Below are 19,644 nucleotides of genomic sequence, written 5' to 3'. Positions count from 1 at the left end.
ATGTTCTATGTCCTGGAGACATTGGAAGGTCAGGACTCTCAAACTTTCAGGCAGCTTCACTCCTATACTTTATTAAGCTCAATTCATTCTTCAAATCTCTTGGGTTTATGGTGCACACTGGGGTCTACAATTGTCCCAGGTGAGCATTACATGCTACCAATGGCTCTACTGCTCTGGGGCCAGGCTGCAGCCATAGTCTCATGATTCCACCAGTCATGGTCATAATGGATACTGTATGTGGTAACTGCACTTGTACAGCCAGTTCCTGCCTGGGCCTCCAGGTAATCAGTTGCATTCTGCAATGTCTAGGTGGAGAAAGCCACACTCTCATGGTTCTTTTTTATTCATGGTCATCTTTTTAGTGATCAATCACTCAGACCACTTGTGCACTGATTTTTAATCTTCACCTAACCAGACCATCACTTTCCAACGTTTTTATGTTGTGTTCCTTAAATTAAAATTATAAATTCTATTCTTAAGTATTTCTTTCCCACTCTTACGTTATTCAAGGCAGTCAAAGGTAGCAGTGCAGCCTCATTTTTCCTTTCCCCAGAATCGAAGCCTAGATTGTCACTCTTCATTTATGCCTAACACAAAGCCATAGGCCATGAACACAAGGCAGTCAAACTCTGTAAAGATGAATAATGATGTTATTCCTTTTAGTTTTCACTAAGACATTTCTCATTTATGTTCAAGCCCTCATCAGAATGACCTTTATTCTCTAAGATAACAGAATACCAGATTTGATCAGTGTGTGCTCCAAGTATGTACTAAAATCCAGGCTGAGCCCATTAATGTTAATACAGGCTAGTGCAACAAATAAAATACTTTTAAATGTGTGCATCATCTTTATCATTTTCTTGACTGTACTCTTTGTCTTCATCTGTTGTGATTCACAGAAAAGCCAAGATTATAAAATTTGCACTTAGCTATAAACACACATATTTCACTTTCATTTCTTGCCAGTTGCCCTGTAAAGACCTCTGACTACATTCAGTTTTAGCAGCAGCTCATAGCAAGCTTCCCTTCTCCCCTCACTTCCCTGTTTGTTACCAAGAAAACGCCTGTGGTCTCAGCACCTCCTCCAGCAGGGCTACACAGAAAGGGCTTCAAAGTGATGGCCAGCCTGAGGCTTAGTGGTCAAGAAGCCCCTTTGGTAAGGCCGTGGCACTTCTCAACTGACAAAAATAATTTCTAACTGCTGCTGCAGCGTTAGTTCCCACATGACTGGAAACCAAGGTGTTGGCAAAGCATTATAACTTTTCTTCTGCAATAAATATCTCCACATAAAGGCCAGACATGCACTTTTACAAATTATTTTTTAGCATAATTTCTCTTTGTTTTAGTGAAGTAACTTTTTCCTAAAAGAATGCTGGGCAAATGGCCAATAAAATTCCCCTTCGTGACATCTGTGGAGAGTCTACACTAGGCATGAGAAACAAACCAGGGTTTCTTTGAACAGAGTGTTTCTTGGTGTAAGTAATTTCTTGGTTAAACAATTACACAAGATTCATTGTACTGTGTTTCTTTTTAACAATCTTTTCACACTTTGTCAGCTTTGCTTACCTATTATTTGTGGTAAAATAACCCCTGTGCTGAGCTTTATCAGGGTGTTTGTTTAGGAGGACTTATTTTCATCAGTTCAACAAAGGCTGTACATTGCTATTTTAATTATATGGGATTGCTCCGATATTTTTATTTTTATTTTTTTTGGTACACAGAATCGAACTCAGTCTTGTCTGGAAGATCAAACCATATATTTGCTTATTTATTTTTTATGGAGAAGGGTATAAGTTTAAATCTCTAATTATTTTTTTAATTTTTAATGAATTTAGGACAAGGTTTACAGGGTATACAGGGTCTCATTACATAGATCAAACTCACAGTGATTCTCCTGTTTTCAGCGCCCCAAGAACTGGAATTACAGATGCGCGCCAACACGCCCAGTCCTAATCCCTGTCTCAGCGCACCCCAGGGGCGGGGCCGGCACAGCAAGGCGGGAATCAAACCCTGGCCACTGTGCTCTGTCCAAGCAGGCTCTTTAGTCCATTGAACTATATGGCCAGCCCTAAATCTCTAATTCTTCTGCAATTAATGCACATTTCTTTTTTATCTGTTATTTATCATTTATCTTTTTATGTATTTATGTATCTGGTACCAGGTCTCACTATGCAGGTTGGACTTGTAGCGATCCTTCTGTCTCGGCTTCCTGCATTATGGGATTACAGATGTGTACCATCACGCCTGGTTTCAGTGGCTGGCATGGTGTGGGGCCAGTATGGGTAATGCATATTTCATAGATGTCCAATTTCATGTTTTTGTACTGGTTTAAACATTTCTTAAGGGCCGGCCACATAGCTCAGCAGATTAAAGCTCCTGCAAGCAGGCACAGGGACCAGGGGTTCGACACCTGGGTTTGCCATGCCTCCCCCGCCCTCGGGGTGAGCTGACAGGCAATTGAGACTGGGCGTGGTGGTGCACACCTGTAATCGCAGCTCTTGGGAGATCATTATGAGTCTGATATTGTAGTGAGACCCTGGACACCCTGTAGACCCTTCCCTAAAATACAAAATAAGTAAGTAAATAAATAAACATTTCTTAGCATGAACTAGTGAAGAGGTTTTCATTTCCTACTTGTCTGTAACGCTGTCTTGTATATTTTTCTTTTATTTGCATGGCTTTGTCTTTTTAGCTTGTCTGTGCATTCATTTAATTTGTCTTGACATAGTTTTAACCTTGGTCAAAATACCTAATATACAACACCTCCGTTCTTTCTCCATCTTCCACGGTGATTTCCCTACCCTTGGGTTCTGTAATTTAGTGTGCACTTAGGATCACACTTTGGATGTCCCACAGCAAAATCTGGGCTATTAATTGGAAGTAAACTAAGTCTTTAAAATATTATAAGATTACTCGACATATTTATGATGTTCAGAAGTTATGTCAAATTGGTTGGTATTTTAAATATATCTCTGTATCATTAGACAGTAAATTCCATATAGATCTCTTTCTTTCTTTCTTTCTTTCTTTCTTTCTTTCTTTCTTTCTTTCTTTCTTTCTTTCTCTTTCTTTCTTTTTCTTTCTTTCTTTCTTTTCTTCTTTCTTCTTTCTTTCTTTCTTTTTTTTTTTTTTTTCAGAACCAGGGATTGAACTCAGGCCCTTGTGCTTGCCAGGGAAGCACCTATTTCACTGAGTCATCTCCCCAACTCCTTATCTAGTTCTGTTAGAATTGTTAATCAATGCTTAGTGTTTCTATTCTAATTTTTTTATGGTGATTATTTAAAAAATCAATTTTTTAACCTTTAGAAATACAATGACATTTGAAAAATTAAAGCTAAATTCAATTATATTAAGTGGTCATTAAAATATTTTTATTTTCTATGTAGACAATCATATCATTGGCAAACATATTCTTAATTCCAGAGCCCTTAACTATTTCAAATGTTTGTGATCTTAAATGTGCTAAAGAATCTTTACAATGATAATGGAAGTAAGTGGTCTTAGCAGCCAATCTTCATGTTTATTATCTTAATTGCAAGATAATAAAGTTAATAAGATATAAAGTTCAGAGTATTAAGACTCACTATGTATGCTGGATTGCTTCTATAATGAAAGGATACTGAATTAGAACAAATGTATTTTCTATTTTGATATGATGATCTCTCTAATTCTTACCTATGGTTTATTGTAAATTGCATTTGAAGAGTTTTCTTCCAAAGGAAAATTACTACTTATACCCTGAAATAGTCACTATTTGATTTGTTGAGGTACTATTCTGCATTTTACAAATGCATTCATGTATGAAGCGAATGTTTCCTTTTTGTTTTCTGATATGCGCATTCTTGTCTTTTTTCAGCATGAAAGTAATTCATCGTTCAATGAAGTAAATACTAACAAGGGTATTTTTCCTTCTGTTTTCTGGAAGACTGTTCACTGCCCCAGCGTCCCAGAGTTCTGGGCTACCTTGTTTACCTAATCCCTTTTATGTCCCATTCTCCCGCCTAGGGCACTACATTACAGTGAGTTGTCAGGTTTCTTTGGCCTCCTTTTGGCTATGAAATTAATTTGCTAAATAGAAATTAAAAATAGTTAAACCTAGTTTTCATTATGTATTTGGTTATTTATATTTATGTATTCGGTACAGTGTCTCACGATGCAGCTCAGACTCTAAGTGATTCTCCTGTTTTACGCCTCCCCAGTGCTTTGCTTACAGGCGTGCACCCCCACACCCAATCTAGGTGATCCGCTTAGTGCACCCAGGGGCGGGGCTGGAAGGGCATGTGATGCTGGGGATTGAACCTTGGTCCCTGAGCTCGACTAAGCAGGTGCTTAGTCTGCTGAGCTATCTCACTGACCCCTATGTTTTTATTTTGTCATAAGATTTGCTGCTATTGCTCTGCCAGATAAAAAAGGAGTTACAAAATATAATATCTATGAGGAAGAGAGATAAGACAGACATGGATCTGCTACAACCATGAGCATGATATGCAAATAAATGCTGATCATAGACTGATAATTATTAGAGCTAAGTATACGACAACTCATCATGGAATTGATTTGTATGCATTTTGCATTTTCAGAATAAAAAGCAGATTATACATGTGTATGTTTTTCTGCATAAGGGCACAAAGAATAGCCAGCTGTTGTTTATCTCACATAACAGAGTCTACTTGAATCTATTAAAATTTGTAAGTCTGTTTCCAGCTGACCTAAGACTTTGACTTATTTTTCTGTTTATTTTCATATAATTATCATAATTATATTTTTCAAATTATGTACTTTTAATTTAGAAACAGATCACACAATCTTATCATTTTTCTCAAATCCCTGTCATCACTAAACTTAGTGATCTTCAGGTCCTAAATGTTAGACACTAATACATACCAATCAATGGGGAGCCACACTTCACTTTCCAAATAAGACAACTCCGTGCAGCTGTAAGATGAAAGTGCTGCGATTTGTATTACACTTTTTTTTCACAGGAAACAATTAGAATAATTTTCCTTTTGGGGATGGAAATCAGGAAGACAATTTTACTTTCAGCTTTAAATTAGGAACTCAGTCTCTGTCTAAAGTGCTTAGTTCTGAGGAAGTCCTTTATCCACCAGAGGCAGAATCTTCAGAATCTTCCTTCTCTAATCAGGTGTGTGTTGGGGGAGGCTGTGTTTCATGCTCAATTCATGTTAGAAAATATTTTCATTGTAAGGTAGTTCTATTTATTTCTTAAGTGTTTGAGTAGGAATGCTGATAGCCAAGAATTCTCACCATTTCTGAGGTGTATTTTATCACAGCATTCAGTGATAAGTAGTTAGGAGACTGAAGAATCTGAAGTTATGATGTTGCCATAAGAACAAGGCTTGTCTGGAATTATAACTCTGTGAATGATTCTTCACATTGGGCATTAGAAAGATTGTGCCTCATTGTGGATTCTTGCGTGCATTTTCTTTTGAAATACGTACCATACAAGATGGAATAAGGAAATGAGTTGCATCCATTTTTTTAAACACTGTGATCCAATATGAGTAGTTTTTATTTTTTGAATCTAAGTCCTAGACACATTTATCAAATAGCTATTTTTTCTGAAGGCTGTGTTAGACATTGTGAAATATTAGTTATAATAAACATCTATGAGGTTTTTTTTTATGATGTTGATGATCGTTTTTTGCTATTGACAATAGTGCTGACATGGTGAAAGTAGGATTAAGATGTGATGGGTAGGATTGTCCAATAAAGGCATCTTTATCTTTCCTGAGATTATCTTGAAAAGAAAGCAATTATCACAAAATGAGATGAAGTTACAAACAGAAAACTACTTTTGTTATTTTGTATCAATGCTGTCAGATATCCTTGATTAAATTTCCAAATGCAGGTGAATTTAAAATATCTCTCATATACTTTGGGCATTTTAAAATAATTGACCTCCTATCTCCTAAACAAGAGAAAAATTATAGAATTATTTTAGGCTGCCTTATATAAATTATTTCCACATTTTGTTTTTCTATTTAATTTTTTTTGTATTTAGTACAGGGTCTACAGAGTCCCGCTACATAGGTAGGACTCATAGAAATCCTCCTGTTTTCAGCCTCCCTAGTGCTTTGATTACAAGCGTGTACCACCATGCCCAATCTAGGTGGCTGGCTCAGCGTGCCCTGGGGCAGGACCATATTTTGGTTTTTAAAGCTATGTTATCTGTGGAAATTTTTTGTGTGCTATCTTTTCAATAAAATATTTATTTTTTCATCAGAATACTCCATAAAAAATTAATGTTCAAGTTCATTTTTTCCAGGGCATGTTGGTGGGTGGAAGACTCTTGACTCATCCCTGGGGTAGATGTGCAATCACCACATCATGGCAGGCATGACCTGTGATCGGAGCCGCCATCACAGCTTGGGTATGTGCATCAGTGTGTGGGTCTGCTTTTGTATCTTTAAAATATATAGATTTTATTTAAAATCATGTCTTCAAAAACTTAAATGATTCTTCTCTATTTCTTCATTTACTATAGAATCATTAATAATTTAAAGTAACTTGAAATAGTGAAATGCCATTAGGATTTGGAAGCAAAAAATTAAATTTTAATTTATCTTTACCATTTTCTGGCTTTGAGAGAAGAGCAGTCCAGAGCACTTGGATACTTTCATTTTCCTATTAAATAATAAAATAAAATATATCATGTTCATCTTAATATACTTCTAAAATACTCAAACCAAGTTGTAAATAATTTTAAAGTATCTTTTATCCAACATGTTAATAATCAATATGAGTTTTGCCATCTTTAGCGTTCAATTTCTTCATCTAGAAAGTTACATCTGCCATCTTTTCTTCAGGTTAATAGTTGAGTTATATACATTCAACCAATGTTAAAGTATAAATTTTAGGTACAAAAATATAGTATTATATCAATTATAAAAGGCTTTTAAATATTCATTAAATTATTGATATTTTAATACATACAAATGTCTTTTTGTTTTCTTCAGAACAAAGATTTTTCATTTTATTTATGCAGAAGCTTTAGATCTTATTGTAATCTTTGTATGTTCTCCCTTATTAAGAAAATTATATCACAAATGTTTACTAAATATTTCCAGTCAACTTTCAGTAATGAGACCAAGTTCATCCTGTTTTAGTTATTTAAAAATATTTCTAACCGAATGTGTTGATATTTTTGCTTTGCTTTCTTTTTTTTTGCCTCTGTTTTTTCTACCATACAAACTCTTTATTTTAATGTTGGGTCTCATATACATTATCAGTTAACTCATTTTAAAATTATATAGACTCTGTAACAGTGCTTTTGACTAGAATAATTAGTCTTATCAATATAACAAAGCCTAGCCATACTTATGAAATATTGTAAAGCGAAGATATTTAGAGGTGTTAAGAAACTGTAAGAAAGATTTTTTAGAGATGAGAAAGCAGTTTGGGGAAGTGGGAGGTTGGGCAAGTGGAAAACAGGGACAGACACAGTAGAAACCTGCTGTGTATATGTACTTGTTTTTATTCTGGATTACTAATATGTTCTAATAAAAAATAGGGCTGGCGAGATAGCTCAGTGAACTAAGCGCTTAGGCAAGCTTAGGGACTACAGTTTGATCTCTGACACCACATGCCACACCAGCCCCCCACCCCTGGGTGCACTGAGCCAGCTCCTGAGTCTGGGCATGGTGATGCATGCCTGTAATTCCAGTGCTGGGAAGGCTGAAAACAGGAGGATCACTATGAGTCTGAGCTGCATAGTGAGACCCTGTACCTATTACATTAAAAAAAAAAAAAAAAGAAAAGAAAGGTCAAGGAGATGGCTCAGTGGAATAAGCGCTTCCCTAGCAAGCGCAAGGGCCTGAGTTCAATCCCTGGTTTTGCAAAAAAAAAAAAAAAAAAGAAAAGAAAGAAAGAAAGAAAGAAAGAAAGAAAGAAAGATTTACAAAAATAGAAAGAAAAATTGAGAAACTTTTTCAGATGGGAGAAGGTAAAAAGAGTGACAGCTAAATGCAATCAATAGTCGGAAGCTACCTTTTAACCTGGGGAAAAATAATTTAAATATTATTAGGACAAATAACAGAACTGTACAGAGAACATATGTTAGATAGTAGTGTGGTGTCCTTATTACATTTCTGGTTTGATCTTCTTGCTTTAGTTATATAAGAGAATGTGCTTTCCTTGGCCAATAGTGTTCTGATATGTTTAGTGGTCTCTATGCTCATATACTGTCACTTTACTGTCAAACATTACAGAAGAGACAGACACAGACAGACAGACAGACAGACAGACAGACAGACAGAAGCAGATAGACTGACAAAGAAGCCCCAGTGGTGATTCTGACTAATGGGGACATAGACTTTGATATTGTACAAATTTAACAGTGCAAAAATGAGCTTTTCCAGCATAGCATAGCGACATGCACAAACTTACGGCTGCAGTGGCACAGTTTGTAAAGGGCAGATCTTGGAAGCAGCCCAAATGTCCATCACCTGGTGAACAGATAAAGGTGTGGGTTTTTTTACACAACGGAGTAGTACTCTGCCTTAAAGAAAGATAAGTTGAGCCACTGCTAGGAAATGGCTGAGCCTTGCGTCTATACTCTTAAGTGAAACAAATCTGACCAGACACATGTGTAAGTACCACTTTGTTTCTCTGGTGTGAGGAAGCAAAAGTGTGAGTATGGCCCAAAATGTGTAATAGGTATTGTGAAACAGGAAGAAGAAAATGTCAGATAAAGTGGGGAGCAAGACAGGGAGGGCAAGCAGGGAAGGGGAAAGCAAAGGGACAAGTCAGAAGAAACCACAAAAGGAAGGAAAACATGGAAACAAAGCTCTTGTAAATGGAGAGGAAAGAGGGGTTGAAGGGAGCTCAGGAGATTGGGGGAACAAAAAAAAATCAAGTTATATCAAGTCCAGGTACAAATTCCCTGCAATGAATATGATCACTGTGGATACCAAAAATTTACCAATAAAATCTGATCGGAAACAGCCAAAGCAAAAGAGAATCAGGAAAACAGCTTTTAGATCAAACTAACAAATAAATATCACTTTTATATTTTTCAAAGAGTGAGCTTTTTATCTCAAATAATGACCATTTCTGTATGTTAAACTGGAGGGAGTGTAGAGAAATGGTTTTGGTAATTCCTATTGAGATTTTTTTTTTAATTACTTTGCCTATCACAGTAAGAAACTGAGGGCAGTGCCAGAAACGTGCTAACTTCCATTGGCAGGAAATCCTCTAAGGGCTCTTCAGACACTGCCTCCTGCTGCTCATTTGGTCAGAAGCAGGTGCTTCTGGTGAGTGCTTTTTCCAAACAGAACATCTTAAAATGCCAGTTTTGCATATGGAACTAAAATGTATGCAAAGAATGAAGGCTGAGAAAACACAATGAGGGCTGGGGAGATAGTTCAGTGGAGTAATTGCTTGCCTGGCAAGTGCAAGGTCCTCAGTTCAATCCCTTGTACCAACCTCCAACCCCCTCACCCCGCCAAAAAAAAGAGAGAAAACATAATGAATCAAAAATTTAAAAAGGAACCCTCGTTGTACCTCCAAACGACATTGGTGGGATGTATATTCATAGTCAGAGCAGATTGAATGCTGAAGTATTATGGCCTAAGAGGCTGAAATGACAGAACTCACATTGGCTTGAACTGTTTCATTTCAGAGATGAAAAACCCGCAAAATTACAGTCTTCAGCAAGTAACTCTCGATACTTCTAGACAAAAGCAAAAACATAAATCTACACTGCTTACAGGCACGTGTAGGCAAAATGGTAAGTCGAATATTCCACTTGCTATCTCTCAGTGTACTGAAGTGACTCTTGGAACTGATACGATTAAATCAGTGACAACCATTGAGTTTATTTTACTTTCATGACAGAAGCAGAGAGATGAAAATTACTCTAACGTAAACTTGAATATATGATAAAATTAGAATTTGTTAGTGTTTAGGACTTTTTTCAGGCCCCCCAAGTGAAGGATGAAATTACTTAACACAATCAATCCAATAGGACAGGGGAGACTTAGGTAATAATTGAGTCATTTCCTTTAACGAAGAATAAATAGGAACAAGAAATAGGAGAAAAGAAAATCCTAGAACTCTCAGAAATTATATTGTTAAATGTATAGATGAGAGGACCTAACTGCTCTTTACAGAAATGCTTCTGAGTCTAATAGGGAAGATAGGTAGGTACTCAAATGTCTCTTTTCAAGTCAGTTTACTAGTATTACAATCTGAGGAAACTGATGCCCAAGAGAAATAAGTATACCACCTTCATCTATTAAGGAAATATAAAATGACAACTGAAAATGTTACCTACTGAAACTGCATATTTAAACATGTAAAAAACATTTACTCTGGGCCGGCCAGATAGCTCAGCAGACTAAAGCACCTGCTTAGGCAGGTATGGGGACCAGGGTTTGATCCCCAGCAGGCTGTACCAGGCAGAGCGTGCTGAGATAACAACTGAGATTGGGCGTGGTGAAGCACACCCATAATCCCAGAGCTTGGAAGGCTGAAAACAGGAGGATTACTACAAGTCCAATCTGTGTAGCGAGACCCTATAGACCCTGTACAAAAATACAAAATAATAAAATAAAATAAAATATTTACTCTGATAAAGAAGCAACAGTCATACTTTTATCTTGTTTTCACTACAATACAAATTGGTGTAATTGTTCTGAACTGAAATTTTCCATCACTGTAAAAATTGAACATATCCATGACCTTTGACTCAGTAATTACCACAGAAATTTCTAAGCATTTCTCCTAGAAAAACTTAAAAATATGCATAGGTAAGTATGAAATGTATCATTTCAAAAACAAAAAATTATAGGCAATTGAACTATTAAAAAATAAAAGTCGGCCACTAATATTTGTTCAGATATCAGTGAAATATGGTGCAACTACTATAAAACTTAACATCTCTATATATCATGATATGGCCTAATTACCAACGTACTGCATTGAAACAAATTTCATGGAATATTTGTGTCATTTCTTAAATATGATTTAAGAACATGGTAGAGGAAACTGCCTATACTTATTGTATCTACATAAAATAATAAAAATTAATTTGATTTAATTTAGCAGATAACTAGAGAACTTGTACAGAATTATAGGTGGGAATATCACTTTTGTAATCTTATCTGTTAATCATTTGTAAAGTGCTGAGGTAACCTGCTCTGGGAAAGACAATGAAGGCAGAAATGTACTTATGTCCTCATAAATAGGTAAACACTAAGGTTTACATGAAGCATGAAGAAATATGAATCCTTAAACCTTTCTCGTTTGTTCTTATATATATTTTTCTTTTACAGGGGCTCTATTTTTTCTTGGCTGTATCATTACTATAGTAATGGTGATCCGTTCCCTTGTTCTGTTAGCAGTCTGTGCTGCTGTGTTCACCAATTGTGAGTTATAACAGAGAACTAGATTGCAATGTATAATTAGACAATTACAATGCTTTACTTTTACTAGTGTTCAAAAGCACATCGGTGAGAAATTAACATTTCTGTCTTTGGCATTAGTCTAGAAATGTATCAATTATTTGTGCTTGAACTATAAGTTATTAGCGATACTTATATAATAATTTTAATAGTTATAATTATTTTTATAGCATTAGTCTTCCATGGAGTTTCATTTCCCTCAGTGGGTAAGTGAATTTTTTTAGTCTTTTGAAGCAAAAGTTTTCATATCTGTGTTTACTGGGATATAGTGTATACCCAATGTCATTAAAATAAAGAAAATGAATAGTTGATTCTTGTCCACATATCATGGCGGCTTTATATTTTTTAGCAATGAAGGAGGACTTGTAAGAGTAGAAAATTACTGTTGGGCAATAGCCTTTCCATGAACATGTGGAGATGGGGCTTTGGGTGTGGCTATGCAAAGATTTAATTACTTGGAATTTTGGAATTTTATAGGAAAGACATAACTCTATTGTTAAATCTGCTGTTGTTTAGATATGAAGGGAAATAATAGTACATTTTCTATATATCTCTAGAGAGTTACTGTGGCCCATGCCCTAAGAACTGGATATGCTATAGAGACAGCTGCTACCAATTTTTTAACGAGAGCAAAAACTGGTATCAGAGCCAAGCTTCTTGTCTGTCTCAAAACTCCAGTCTCCTCAAGATCTACAGTTGAGTGGAACAGGTGGAGCATTTAATTCAATCTTCTTTTTAATTCAATCTCAGTAGATGCGTTAACTCACAGCAACCTCAGCCTGAAGCAAGGAAACACTAAGACTTCGACCTTCTGCTGCTCACACCAAATCTTCCTGTACTGAAATTAAGAGATTCCAGATACTGTGCATGTGTTGCTTAGGAGCAGATTATGCTAATTAGGGCATAAAATAGATTTTTTTCCTCCATTACAAAAAGAACAGAGAATGCTTATAGCTTTACCTTTATATTTTCGGAGCACTGATCTTATTTGCACTTATTTGTGCTTTCAAACAGGATTTCCTTAAGTTGGTGAAGTCGTATCATTGGATGGGACTCATCAAAGTTCCCCAGACTAGGTCCTGGCACTGGGAAGATGGCTCAGCTCTCTCACCAGATCAGTAAGTCTCTGGACCACTAGGCTTCTTGCTGTGGATCTGTTTTTAAATTATCCCTGTACTCATTTATCAATTGTATTTTCTTTTGCATAGTCCCAGGCATTTCCTTATTCAAAGAGATTTAGAAAAAATTATTTAAGCTCTAAATTGAGAAGACAGTGCTACAGAACAGGCATTACCAATAATGCATGACTGAGTAGCATAGATTGCTTACTACGTGCTAAGAAGTGGGCAAAGTAGATCTGACAGCAGGAGGATTTCACACATGAGATACTGAAACTGGATTACTAATTCCTTTAATTTTTATTATCAAGTGTGTTGAGATATAATTGACATGGCAGAAACTGACCATAGAGAAAGTGCATAAATGGATAAGGTTTTGCAAATGTACACACTGATGATACCATTACTAACACCAAAGTGGTTAACATCTCAAAACATGAATAGCATTGATGTATTTTTATTCACGAGCAACATTGCTCTATGACTATAGCACATCATGGTTGTCCTTTAGTCTGCTGATATCTATTTAATTAGTTCTCTTTTTTGAACTACTATAAATACAGATGTTTCCTGTGAACATTTGTATGCAAGTGTTTGTGTGAAAATGAGCCTTCTCTTACATAAAAGCTTGTGTGTAATAATTAAGTGATATCATAGATAGGAAATATGGCTGACTTTGTAAGAAAGTGCCCAAATTGTTATCAAAACTTGTCATGAAACTATAAATTTTTACTCTTACCAGTGTATGAAAGTTCTAGTTGCTGCACATTCTGACCAACATGTGTTATGATCAAGATTTTTAAAATTTAGCTAGTTTACTAGATATACATTCATATCGTACCATGATTTTAACATACATTTTCCTAGTGAATGGCAGTGCAGTGGCTCATGTTATATGCATTATCTGCTATCTACACTTGAATCTTCTATTTCATTGAATTTCTGATCTGATTTTCTTTATTTACTTTCTTTTTTACTTTAAGGTAAATGATTTCTTTTCCTAGTTTCTTAAAGTGGAAGCTGAGATGTTCATTTGAAACATTCTTTTCTAATAGAAGTTTTCTTGTTATGATACACTGTAATAGGTGAGATCACTTACCGACCTTCCTGAATGTTTTCAGATAGTGTCTTCATTTCAATGCAGTTCATACTACCTTCCAAGCACCCTTTGACACTTTTCTTAAGTTCATGCGTGATTGAAAAGGGTGTTATATTTTCTAACATTTGAGACTTTTCCAGGGATTCTTCTAATACCATTTCAGTGATGCCACTCCTGATACTATTTTTTAACTTATTTTTTAAAAAGTTATTTATTTATTTATTTATTTATTTATTTATTTATTTATTTATTTATTTGGCACAGGCTCTCTTTCACAGCTCAGATACATAGTGATCTTCCTGTTTTGGCCTCCCCAGCACTATGATTACAGGCATGCACCACCATGCCCAGTTTGGCACACCGGGGGTTGTGGGGTAGGCACAGCCTGCAGTACTAGGGATTGAACTTAGGTTTTTGTGTTTCCAAGGCAGGCAATTAGACCACCAGACCACCAACCTATCTCCCCAGCCCCTCTGATACTATTTCTTTTTTTTTTTTTTTTTTTTTTTTTTTTGCGGTACCAAGTGATATTATTTCTAATGTTCCATATTGGTCACTTTACTGTGTTTGCCTTGACACCTCCTAAATTTACTGAAATTAGTTTTGTGAACTAAACTGTAATCTGTGTTTAAAACTGTTCCACATCTATTTTTATAGAACTACTGAGCCACCCCAAGTCAGAATGTTCTATCAATAGTGATCCAATCAAGTTACATAAGGGTATTACTCCAGTTTTCCATATCTCTTCTGATTTTCTGCAGATTTGGTTTTGTTTGCTTGATTATTTTTCATAAAGGTATCAGTTATAGGGAAGTATTAATACTTTGTACTATAATTATAGATATGTTTTTATTTTTAGTTCAGATAGTTTTAGTCACATATATTTCAAATCTCTGTTTTTAGTTTTATAAAGTTCAAAATTTATATATTCTTCATAATTTTATAACTTAAATCACTAAGTAATGAACTCTTAAGGTGATATGCATTGAAATTCTACTTTTTCTAATATAAATGTGGCTACTCAAATAACATTTTGATTAAATTTATGTGGTATATATTTTTAACTCACATGCTCTTATATTAATTTATGAGTGACTTCATGTTGAAAGTGAATGTCCTGCAGGCAGAGTACAGTTGAAGTTCACTTTATGCATAATATCTGATAATTTATGCATTTTAAGTGGTATGTTTAAGCTATTTACATTCACTACCATTATGTATGTGATTAAGTTTAAATCACCTTGCTATTTATTTTTATTCGTTCCTCTTGGTATTTACTCCTGCTTTTTTGTCTTTTGTAGGTTTTTTTTTTTTTGTCTATTGAGATAAGGTCTCCCGCTATAGTTCACATGGGCCTGTATTCACTATGTAGCTCAGGCTAGCCTTGAACTCATGGCACTCCTGATGCCTCAACCATCCCAGGGCTGGTATTACAAGTGTGTGCACCCTCCAAGCTCTCTTATAGTTTTTCTAAAAAATATTTAAATCTAGGATGGCGAGATAGTTCCGTCGACTAAGCCTGGAACAGGGTTCATACCCTGGCACCACCTGCTGTGCTAGCCCCATCCCCGGGTGTGATAAGCCTACCACTGAGCCCGAGTGTGGTGGCACATGCTTAAATCCCAGAGTTGGGTCCGAAAACAGAAGGCTCACCATGAGTCTGAGCTGTATAGTGAAACCCTGTGCCAAATACATTTAAATTAAAACAACCAAACATATATATTTAAATCTGTGTTAGCATTTTTCTCTTCTTTACTAAAAATACTACACATTTTAATTGGTTTTAGAGTTATTCTAGATTATTGCATATATGTTTAGTTTATTCATTGACGTATCACCATGTGCAAGCTTCTTGCCGTGGTACCCTTCTGTTTTTCCCTTCTTAAACTGTATTCTACTTTATCCATACATTTATAAACTTTACAGTACAGTATTATTAATTTCACAGTATAGTGTGATTCATTTCATTTAATCCATTAATTATATTTCAAGTGCTTTATATAATGAATAAGCAATATAATTTATTTATTGATGTCATTATTTCTCGTGTATCCTCTTTCTGTTTCTTATTAGTAATTAGTAAAACATTAGTACCTGTTAAATTTTCACTGTTTTTCCTAGATCTTTGTTTCTATCTGTGAATCTCTTTCTGTTTCCTAAAATCTCTATGAAATATGAGTCTTATGATACGGCTGGTAGTAAGCATGCCTCCGACTGAAGGTAAGAACCAGCTACTGCTCCCTATGACCTTTCTGACAGTTTTTGAACGGCAATCTTGCACACAAGCATTAAATCGTTTTGTTGCACTCTGCTGAATACTCAAAGGATCCTTCCGCATGTCTTTGGGTTTTCTGTCCAGCTCTTTCATCTCAAGTTTGGTCTCCTGTGGCTGACAGTTACATTGTTCTTTGGGGAGTCTCAGGTGATCTCCTTATCACCTTTTTGTGTATCTCACTCGTTCTCACCCAGGACAGCTACACTGTGAGGGCTAAGCAGCAACACCTTAGCATTCTCTAACTCTTGAAAAAAAAATCTTAATCTTCTGGGTGAATATTAGGGGAACTCCCCAAACAGGTCATTTTGTTCATTTGAAAAATGTGGCCAATCACTACTCTGCTAAGAAACTTTTCCATTCAGGCCCAAGTATCAACAAAAAATTTTTTTGCCTTTCCTGTCTTGGGTTTCACAATGTAACAAAAGAAGCCAATTTTCTAGACTATAACAGTTTAAAATACTTATTTCAAATATATAATAGGTTCTTCAATATATAATTTTGCAATTATAAAAGCAATAAACATTAATTGTGATGTTAATCAATTCCTATCTGTCAGGCACATTTGTTTGCATTTTATATGTATTCTTTCATAACTGCTCTTCAAAATTCTATATTATCAGGTACTAATTTTTACCAATTATTAGTAAGAAACAGAAAGAGGGTGTAATTACTCACTTAAGTCATAGAATTGGGCATTGTTACAGCATTATCAGACTAATTTCTGATTATATAGTGAATATTGCTGCACAGTTTGAGTTTTCAGGGACTGGGCAGGTATGACTGGAGCAGACTACACCCTAACTGCTTCCCAGCCTCAAACTCCAGGCAGAGAACAGTTATAAAAACTAAGTCCAACTCAGTGTGATCAGGACTCTAGCAGAAGTGTAAGGATGATTGTAGGGAAAAATAGATAAAGAAATCAAAGGAGCACAGGAAGAAAAAAATTTTTAAAGAAGGTTTTATTATTTCTTTGCTCTGAGGAACATTCCAAAACCTCTCTTCTAGCTATTTTAAAATATACAATTGTTAGCTGTTGTGCTATAGGATTGCAAAATGATAAATTCATGAGATAAGAAATATATTAACTACTCTTATTTGCTCAATATATAGTGTATTCATGTACCAAAACATTAACTTGTATTTTCTTTTTTTGTTTTTTAAAAATAGTTTTATGGAAAAATAGATAGCAATGAGACAGTTTCAAAACTGATTAGGAGTACAATTTCAATACTTAGTACATTACATATTGTTGTCTTAGTGGTTATTCATTGTATAAGATGCAGACATGGTATCCTGTCCACAACACTATTAGAACAAATCTTTCTATTCACTGAATTAAGAGAATGCAGCTGTATATCTGTCATAACTATTTTGAATATACAGATATAAAATGGTTATTCATTTGTATCCCCTTTTTTTAGTTTTGTCAAAGAAGGGTATTCCATTGTCATTTAAATATTATAGGTGAATTCAGCAAAATATTCCAGTATAGTCCAAGATAGTAGTGGGTTTTCTGTAATACTCGCAATGTCCAAAGTGGTTGACTTGAGCCTTTTACAGATCAGCATATTAATATGACTTTACTTTTTGTACTTTGTTTTTATACTTTTCTGCTGGATGGTTAAGACCAAGAAAAAGCAAGACCTATGTAACAAGAAATGTAACTTTTGTATCTGATAAGGTCAGTCAAATCCCCTCAGGATTTATCCTGAAACTCTGTACCACAGTTTGTAGATCCTTTGTGAGTGTCAGCCATATGGATGAGTCATGGCCATTGCTTGACCAATTTGCTCTCTGTGAAAGCCTGAAAGAATGTTTTCTCTCCATGTGACTCTCCTTAGGCACACTTTACATTGTCAATCAGTTTCCTGTGTGGCCCCATAATCTCCTTGATCAGAAAATTTGGGACAAAACTGAGTTACATGATGTTACAGTACAGGTTCTCCTATGTCCTGAATCTTCACTGACCTTGAAAGGCTAGGGAAAAAATGTTGGCTATTCTTGCAGCCCTTATTTTTCTCTAATTTTTGGTCTGCAAACTTAGGTTGTTAACCTTCCAGAAGAGAAGCTTATTGTTATTACCCTGCAACATAGACAGTTGAACTTAATCTCACCATCTGTCTGAATATCAAACATTTTAGGCCTAACATGGAACAGGTATTTTCCATCAAGTATTGATATGTTAACCTTTAAGTCTACAGAATGTGAAAAAAAAATTAAAAATATAAAACAATATTTAAAAAAATAGGAATTAACAATTACATATTTTTACACAGAAGTTTAAAATCTAACCCTATACAGCATTGTAGCAGGACAGTCCTGTGATAATTTTTTTCTTGTCTCTTGTTTTCATTTATTACTCTTTTTAAAATAAACATTTACTTGACAGAGCATGGCAGAAATTGGTATGTCATGACATGAACAAAAAATAAAGAATGGGCCTCTAACCTTCTTAGATTGAGACACTCTCAGAGCAGATACTGAAAATCTCTTAGACTTTTTATTTTATAGTGGCTACTTGTTTTTATTCTACATGGAAAGTTTTGCTTTTTAATATACAGATAATATCAAGGTATGATCTTTCTTTGCTCAATTTCCTATTGAAGAGACATCATCACTTTTTCTTGAGTCTTCTAGTTCTGACCTGTTCTTGGAAGAGAAAAATCCCACAATTATTATTTTTAGTGTAGAACTCCAAATTGTAAAGATCTCTGAGAGAAGGGAGAGGAAAAGAGAAAGAGACAAATAAGATATGCAGAGATAGACAGGATATATAGCTATAAATATAGGTGTCTTTCATGAAATACACACCACACAAAGGGAAGCACACACCAAGACATACATGCTTGTTCATTACATATATATGTATTTTAAAAAATATTTTATGTCAAGGAGTAAAAACAAAAACAAAAGCAAAAATAAAGGCAGAAACGAAGCAACTGGGCCAGGGAGATGGCTCAATGGAATAAGTGCTTCCTTGGCAAGCAAAAGGGCCTGAATTCATCCGCAGTTTGGCCAAAACAACAACAACAACAACAACAACAACAACAACAACAACAACAACAAAGCAACTTGCAACAATACAAATGGTACAGAATTTCAAAACAAGAATACAAAATTAACAATGACTGTTATATTAGGTATTGCTATGGTCAAACCTGTTGTTTATATTGCCAAATATACTTGGAGCTACTTCTTCTTTTTTTTTTTTGGCAGAACCAGGGATTGAACTCTGGCCCTTGCACTTGCCAGGGAAGTGCTTATTCCACTGAGCCATAATTAAACATTAGCTCTTGCTTTCAATAATCCTTAATTTTTTCTTGTCCTTTTTATTTTTTAATTTATTTTAAAGAGAGTATATACCTCTCATCTTGTTCCTCTAAATGTGTACCATTTCTACATATGGATTTTAAAACTTAGTTTCATTCCTTTATGGAGTACAGTTGCATACACTTTCATCCTTTTGATACAGGGAGAAAAACTGGTTTCGGGTGAGTGACCTCCAAACCATATAGGGAACCTCCAAATGACAGAGAAAAATGATCTCTGGACCTGACCTGCATGAGTTTGTGTTCTCTAAAACCGAAGAATGAATTTTAGGAACAAACGGAGGTTATGAGCAGAATATATTTATTGAGAGAAAGAAAGCTCCTGTCCACGAGAGGGACAGGAGGGAGTCCCGAGGGGGTAGTTCCCCGGGAAGCTGTCTCTTCCAGGGACTTTTATAGT

At 35.3% G+C, this 19,644-nt stretch overlaps 1 protein-coding gene across 1 annotated transcript in view; it reads left to right on the top strand.

Moving 5' to 3' along the window:
- The first annotated feature begins 5,087 nt into the window (after window positions 1-5,087).
- Window positions 5,088-19,644, top strand: part of LOC101576031 (NKG2-D type II integral membrane protein) — a 16,607-nt gene continuing 2,050 nt past the window's right edge. The window contains 7 exon segments of the mRNA XM_023710768.1: window positions 5,088-5,143; window positions 6,287-6,391; window positions 9,641-9,748; window positions 11,295-11,387; window positions 11,594-11,629; window positions 11,981-12,132; window positions 12,438-12,541. Of these exon segments, the coding sequence (XP_023566536.1) occupies window positions 6,331-6,391; window positions 9,641-9,748; window positions 11,295-11,387; window positions 11,594-11,629; window positions 11,981-12,132; window positions 12,438-12,541 (554 nt within the window). The 5' untranslated portion in view covers window positions 5,088-5,143; window positions 6,287-6,330.

This window comes from Octodon degus, unplaced genomic scaffold (assembly GCF_000260255.1).
Source record: "Octodon degus isolate 3935 unplaced genomic scaffold, OctDeg1.0 scaffold00018, whole genome shotgun sequence".
NCBI lineage: Eukaryota > Metazoa > Chordata > Mammalia > Rodentia > Octodontidae > Octodon > Octodon degus.
This window is presented reverse-complemented; position numbering and strand designations above follow the sequence as displayed.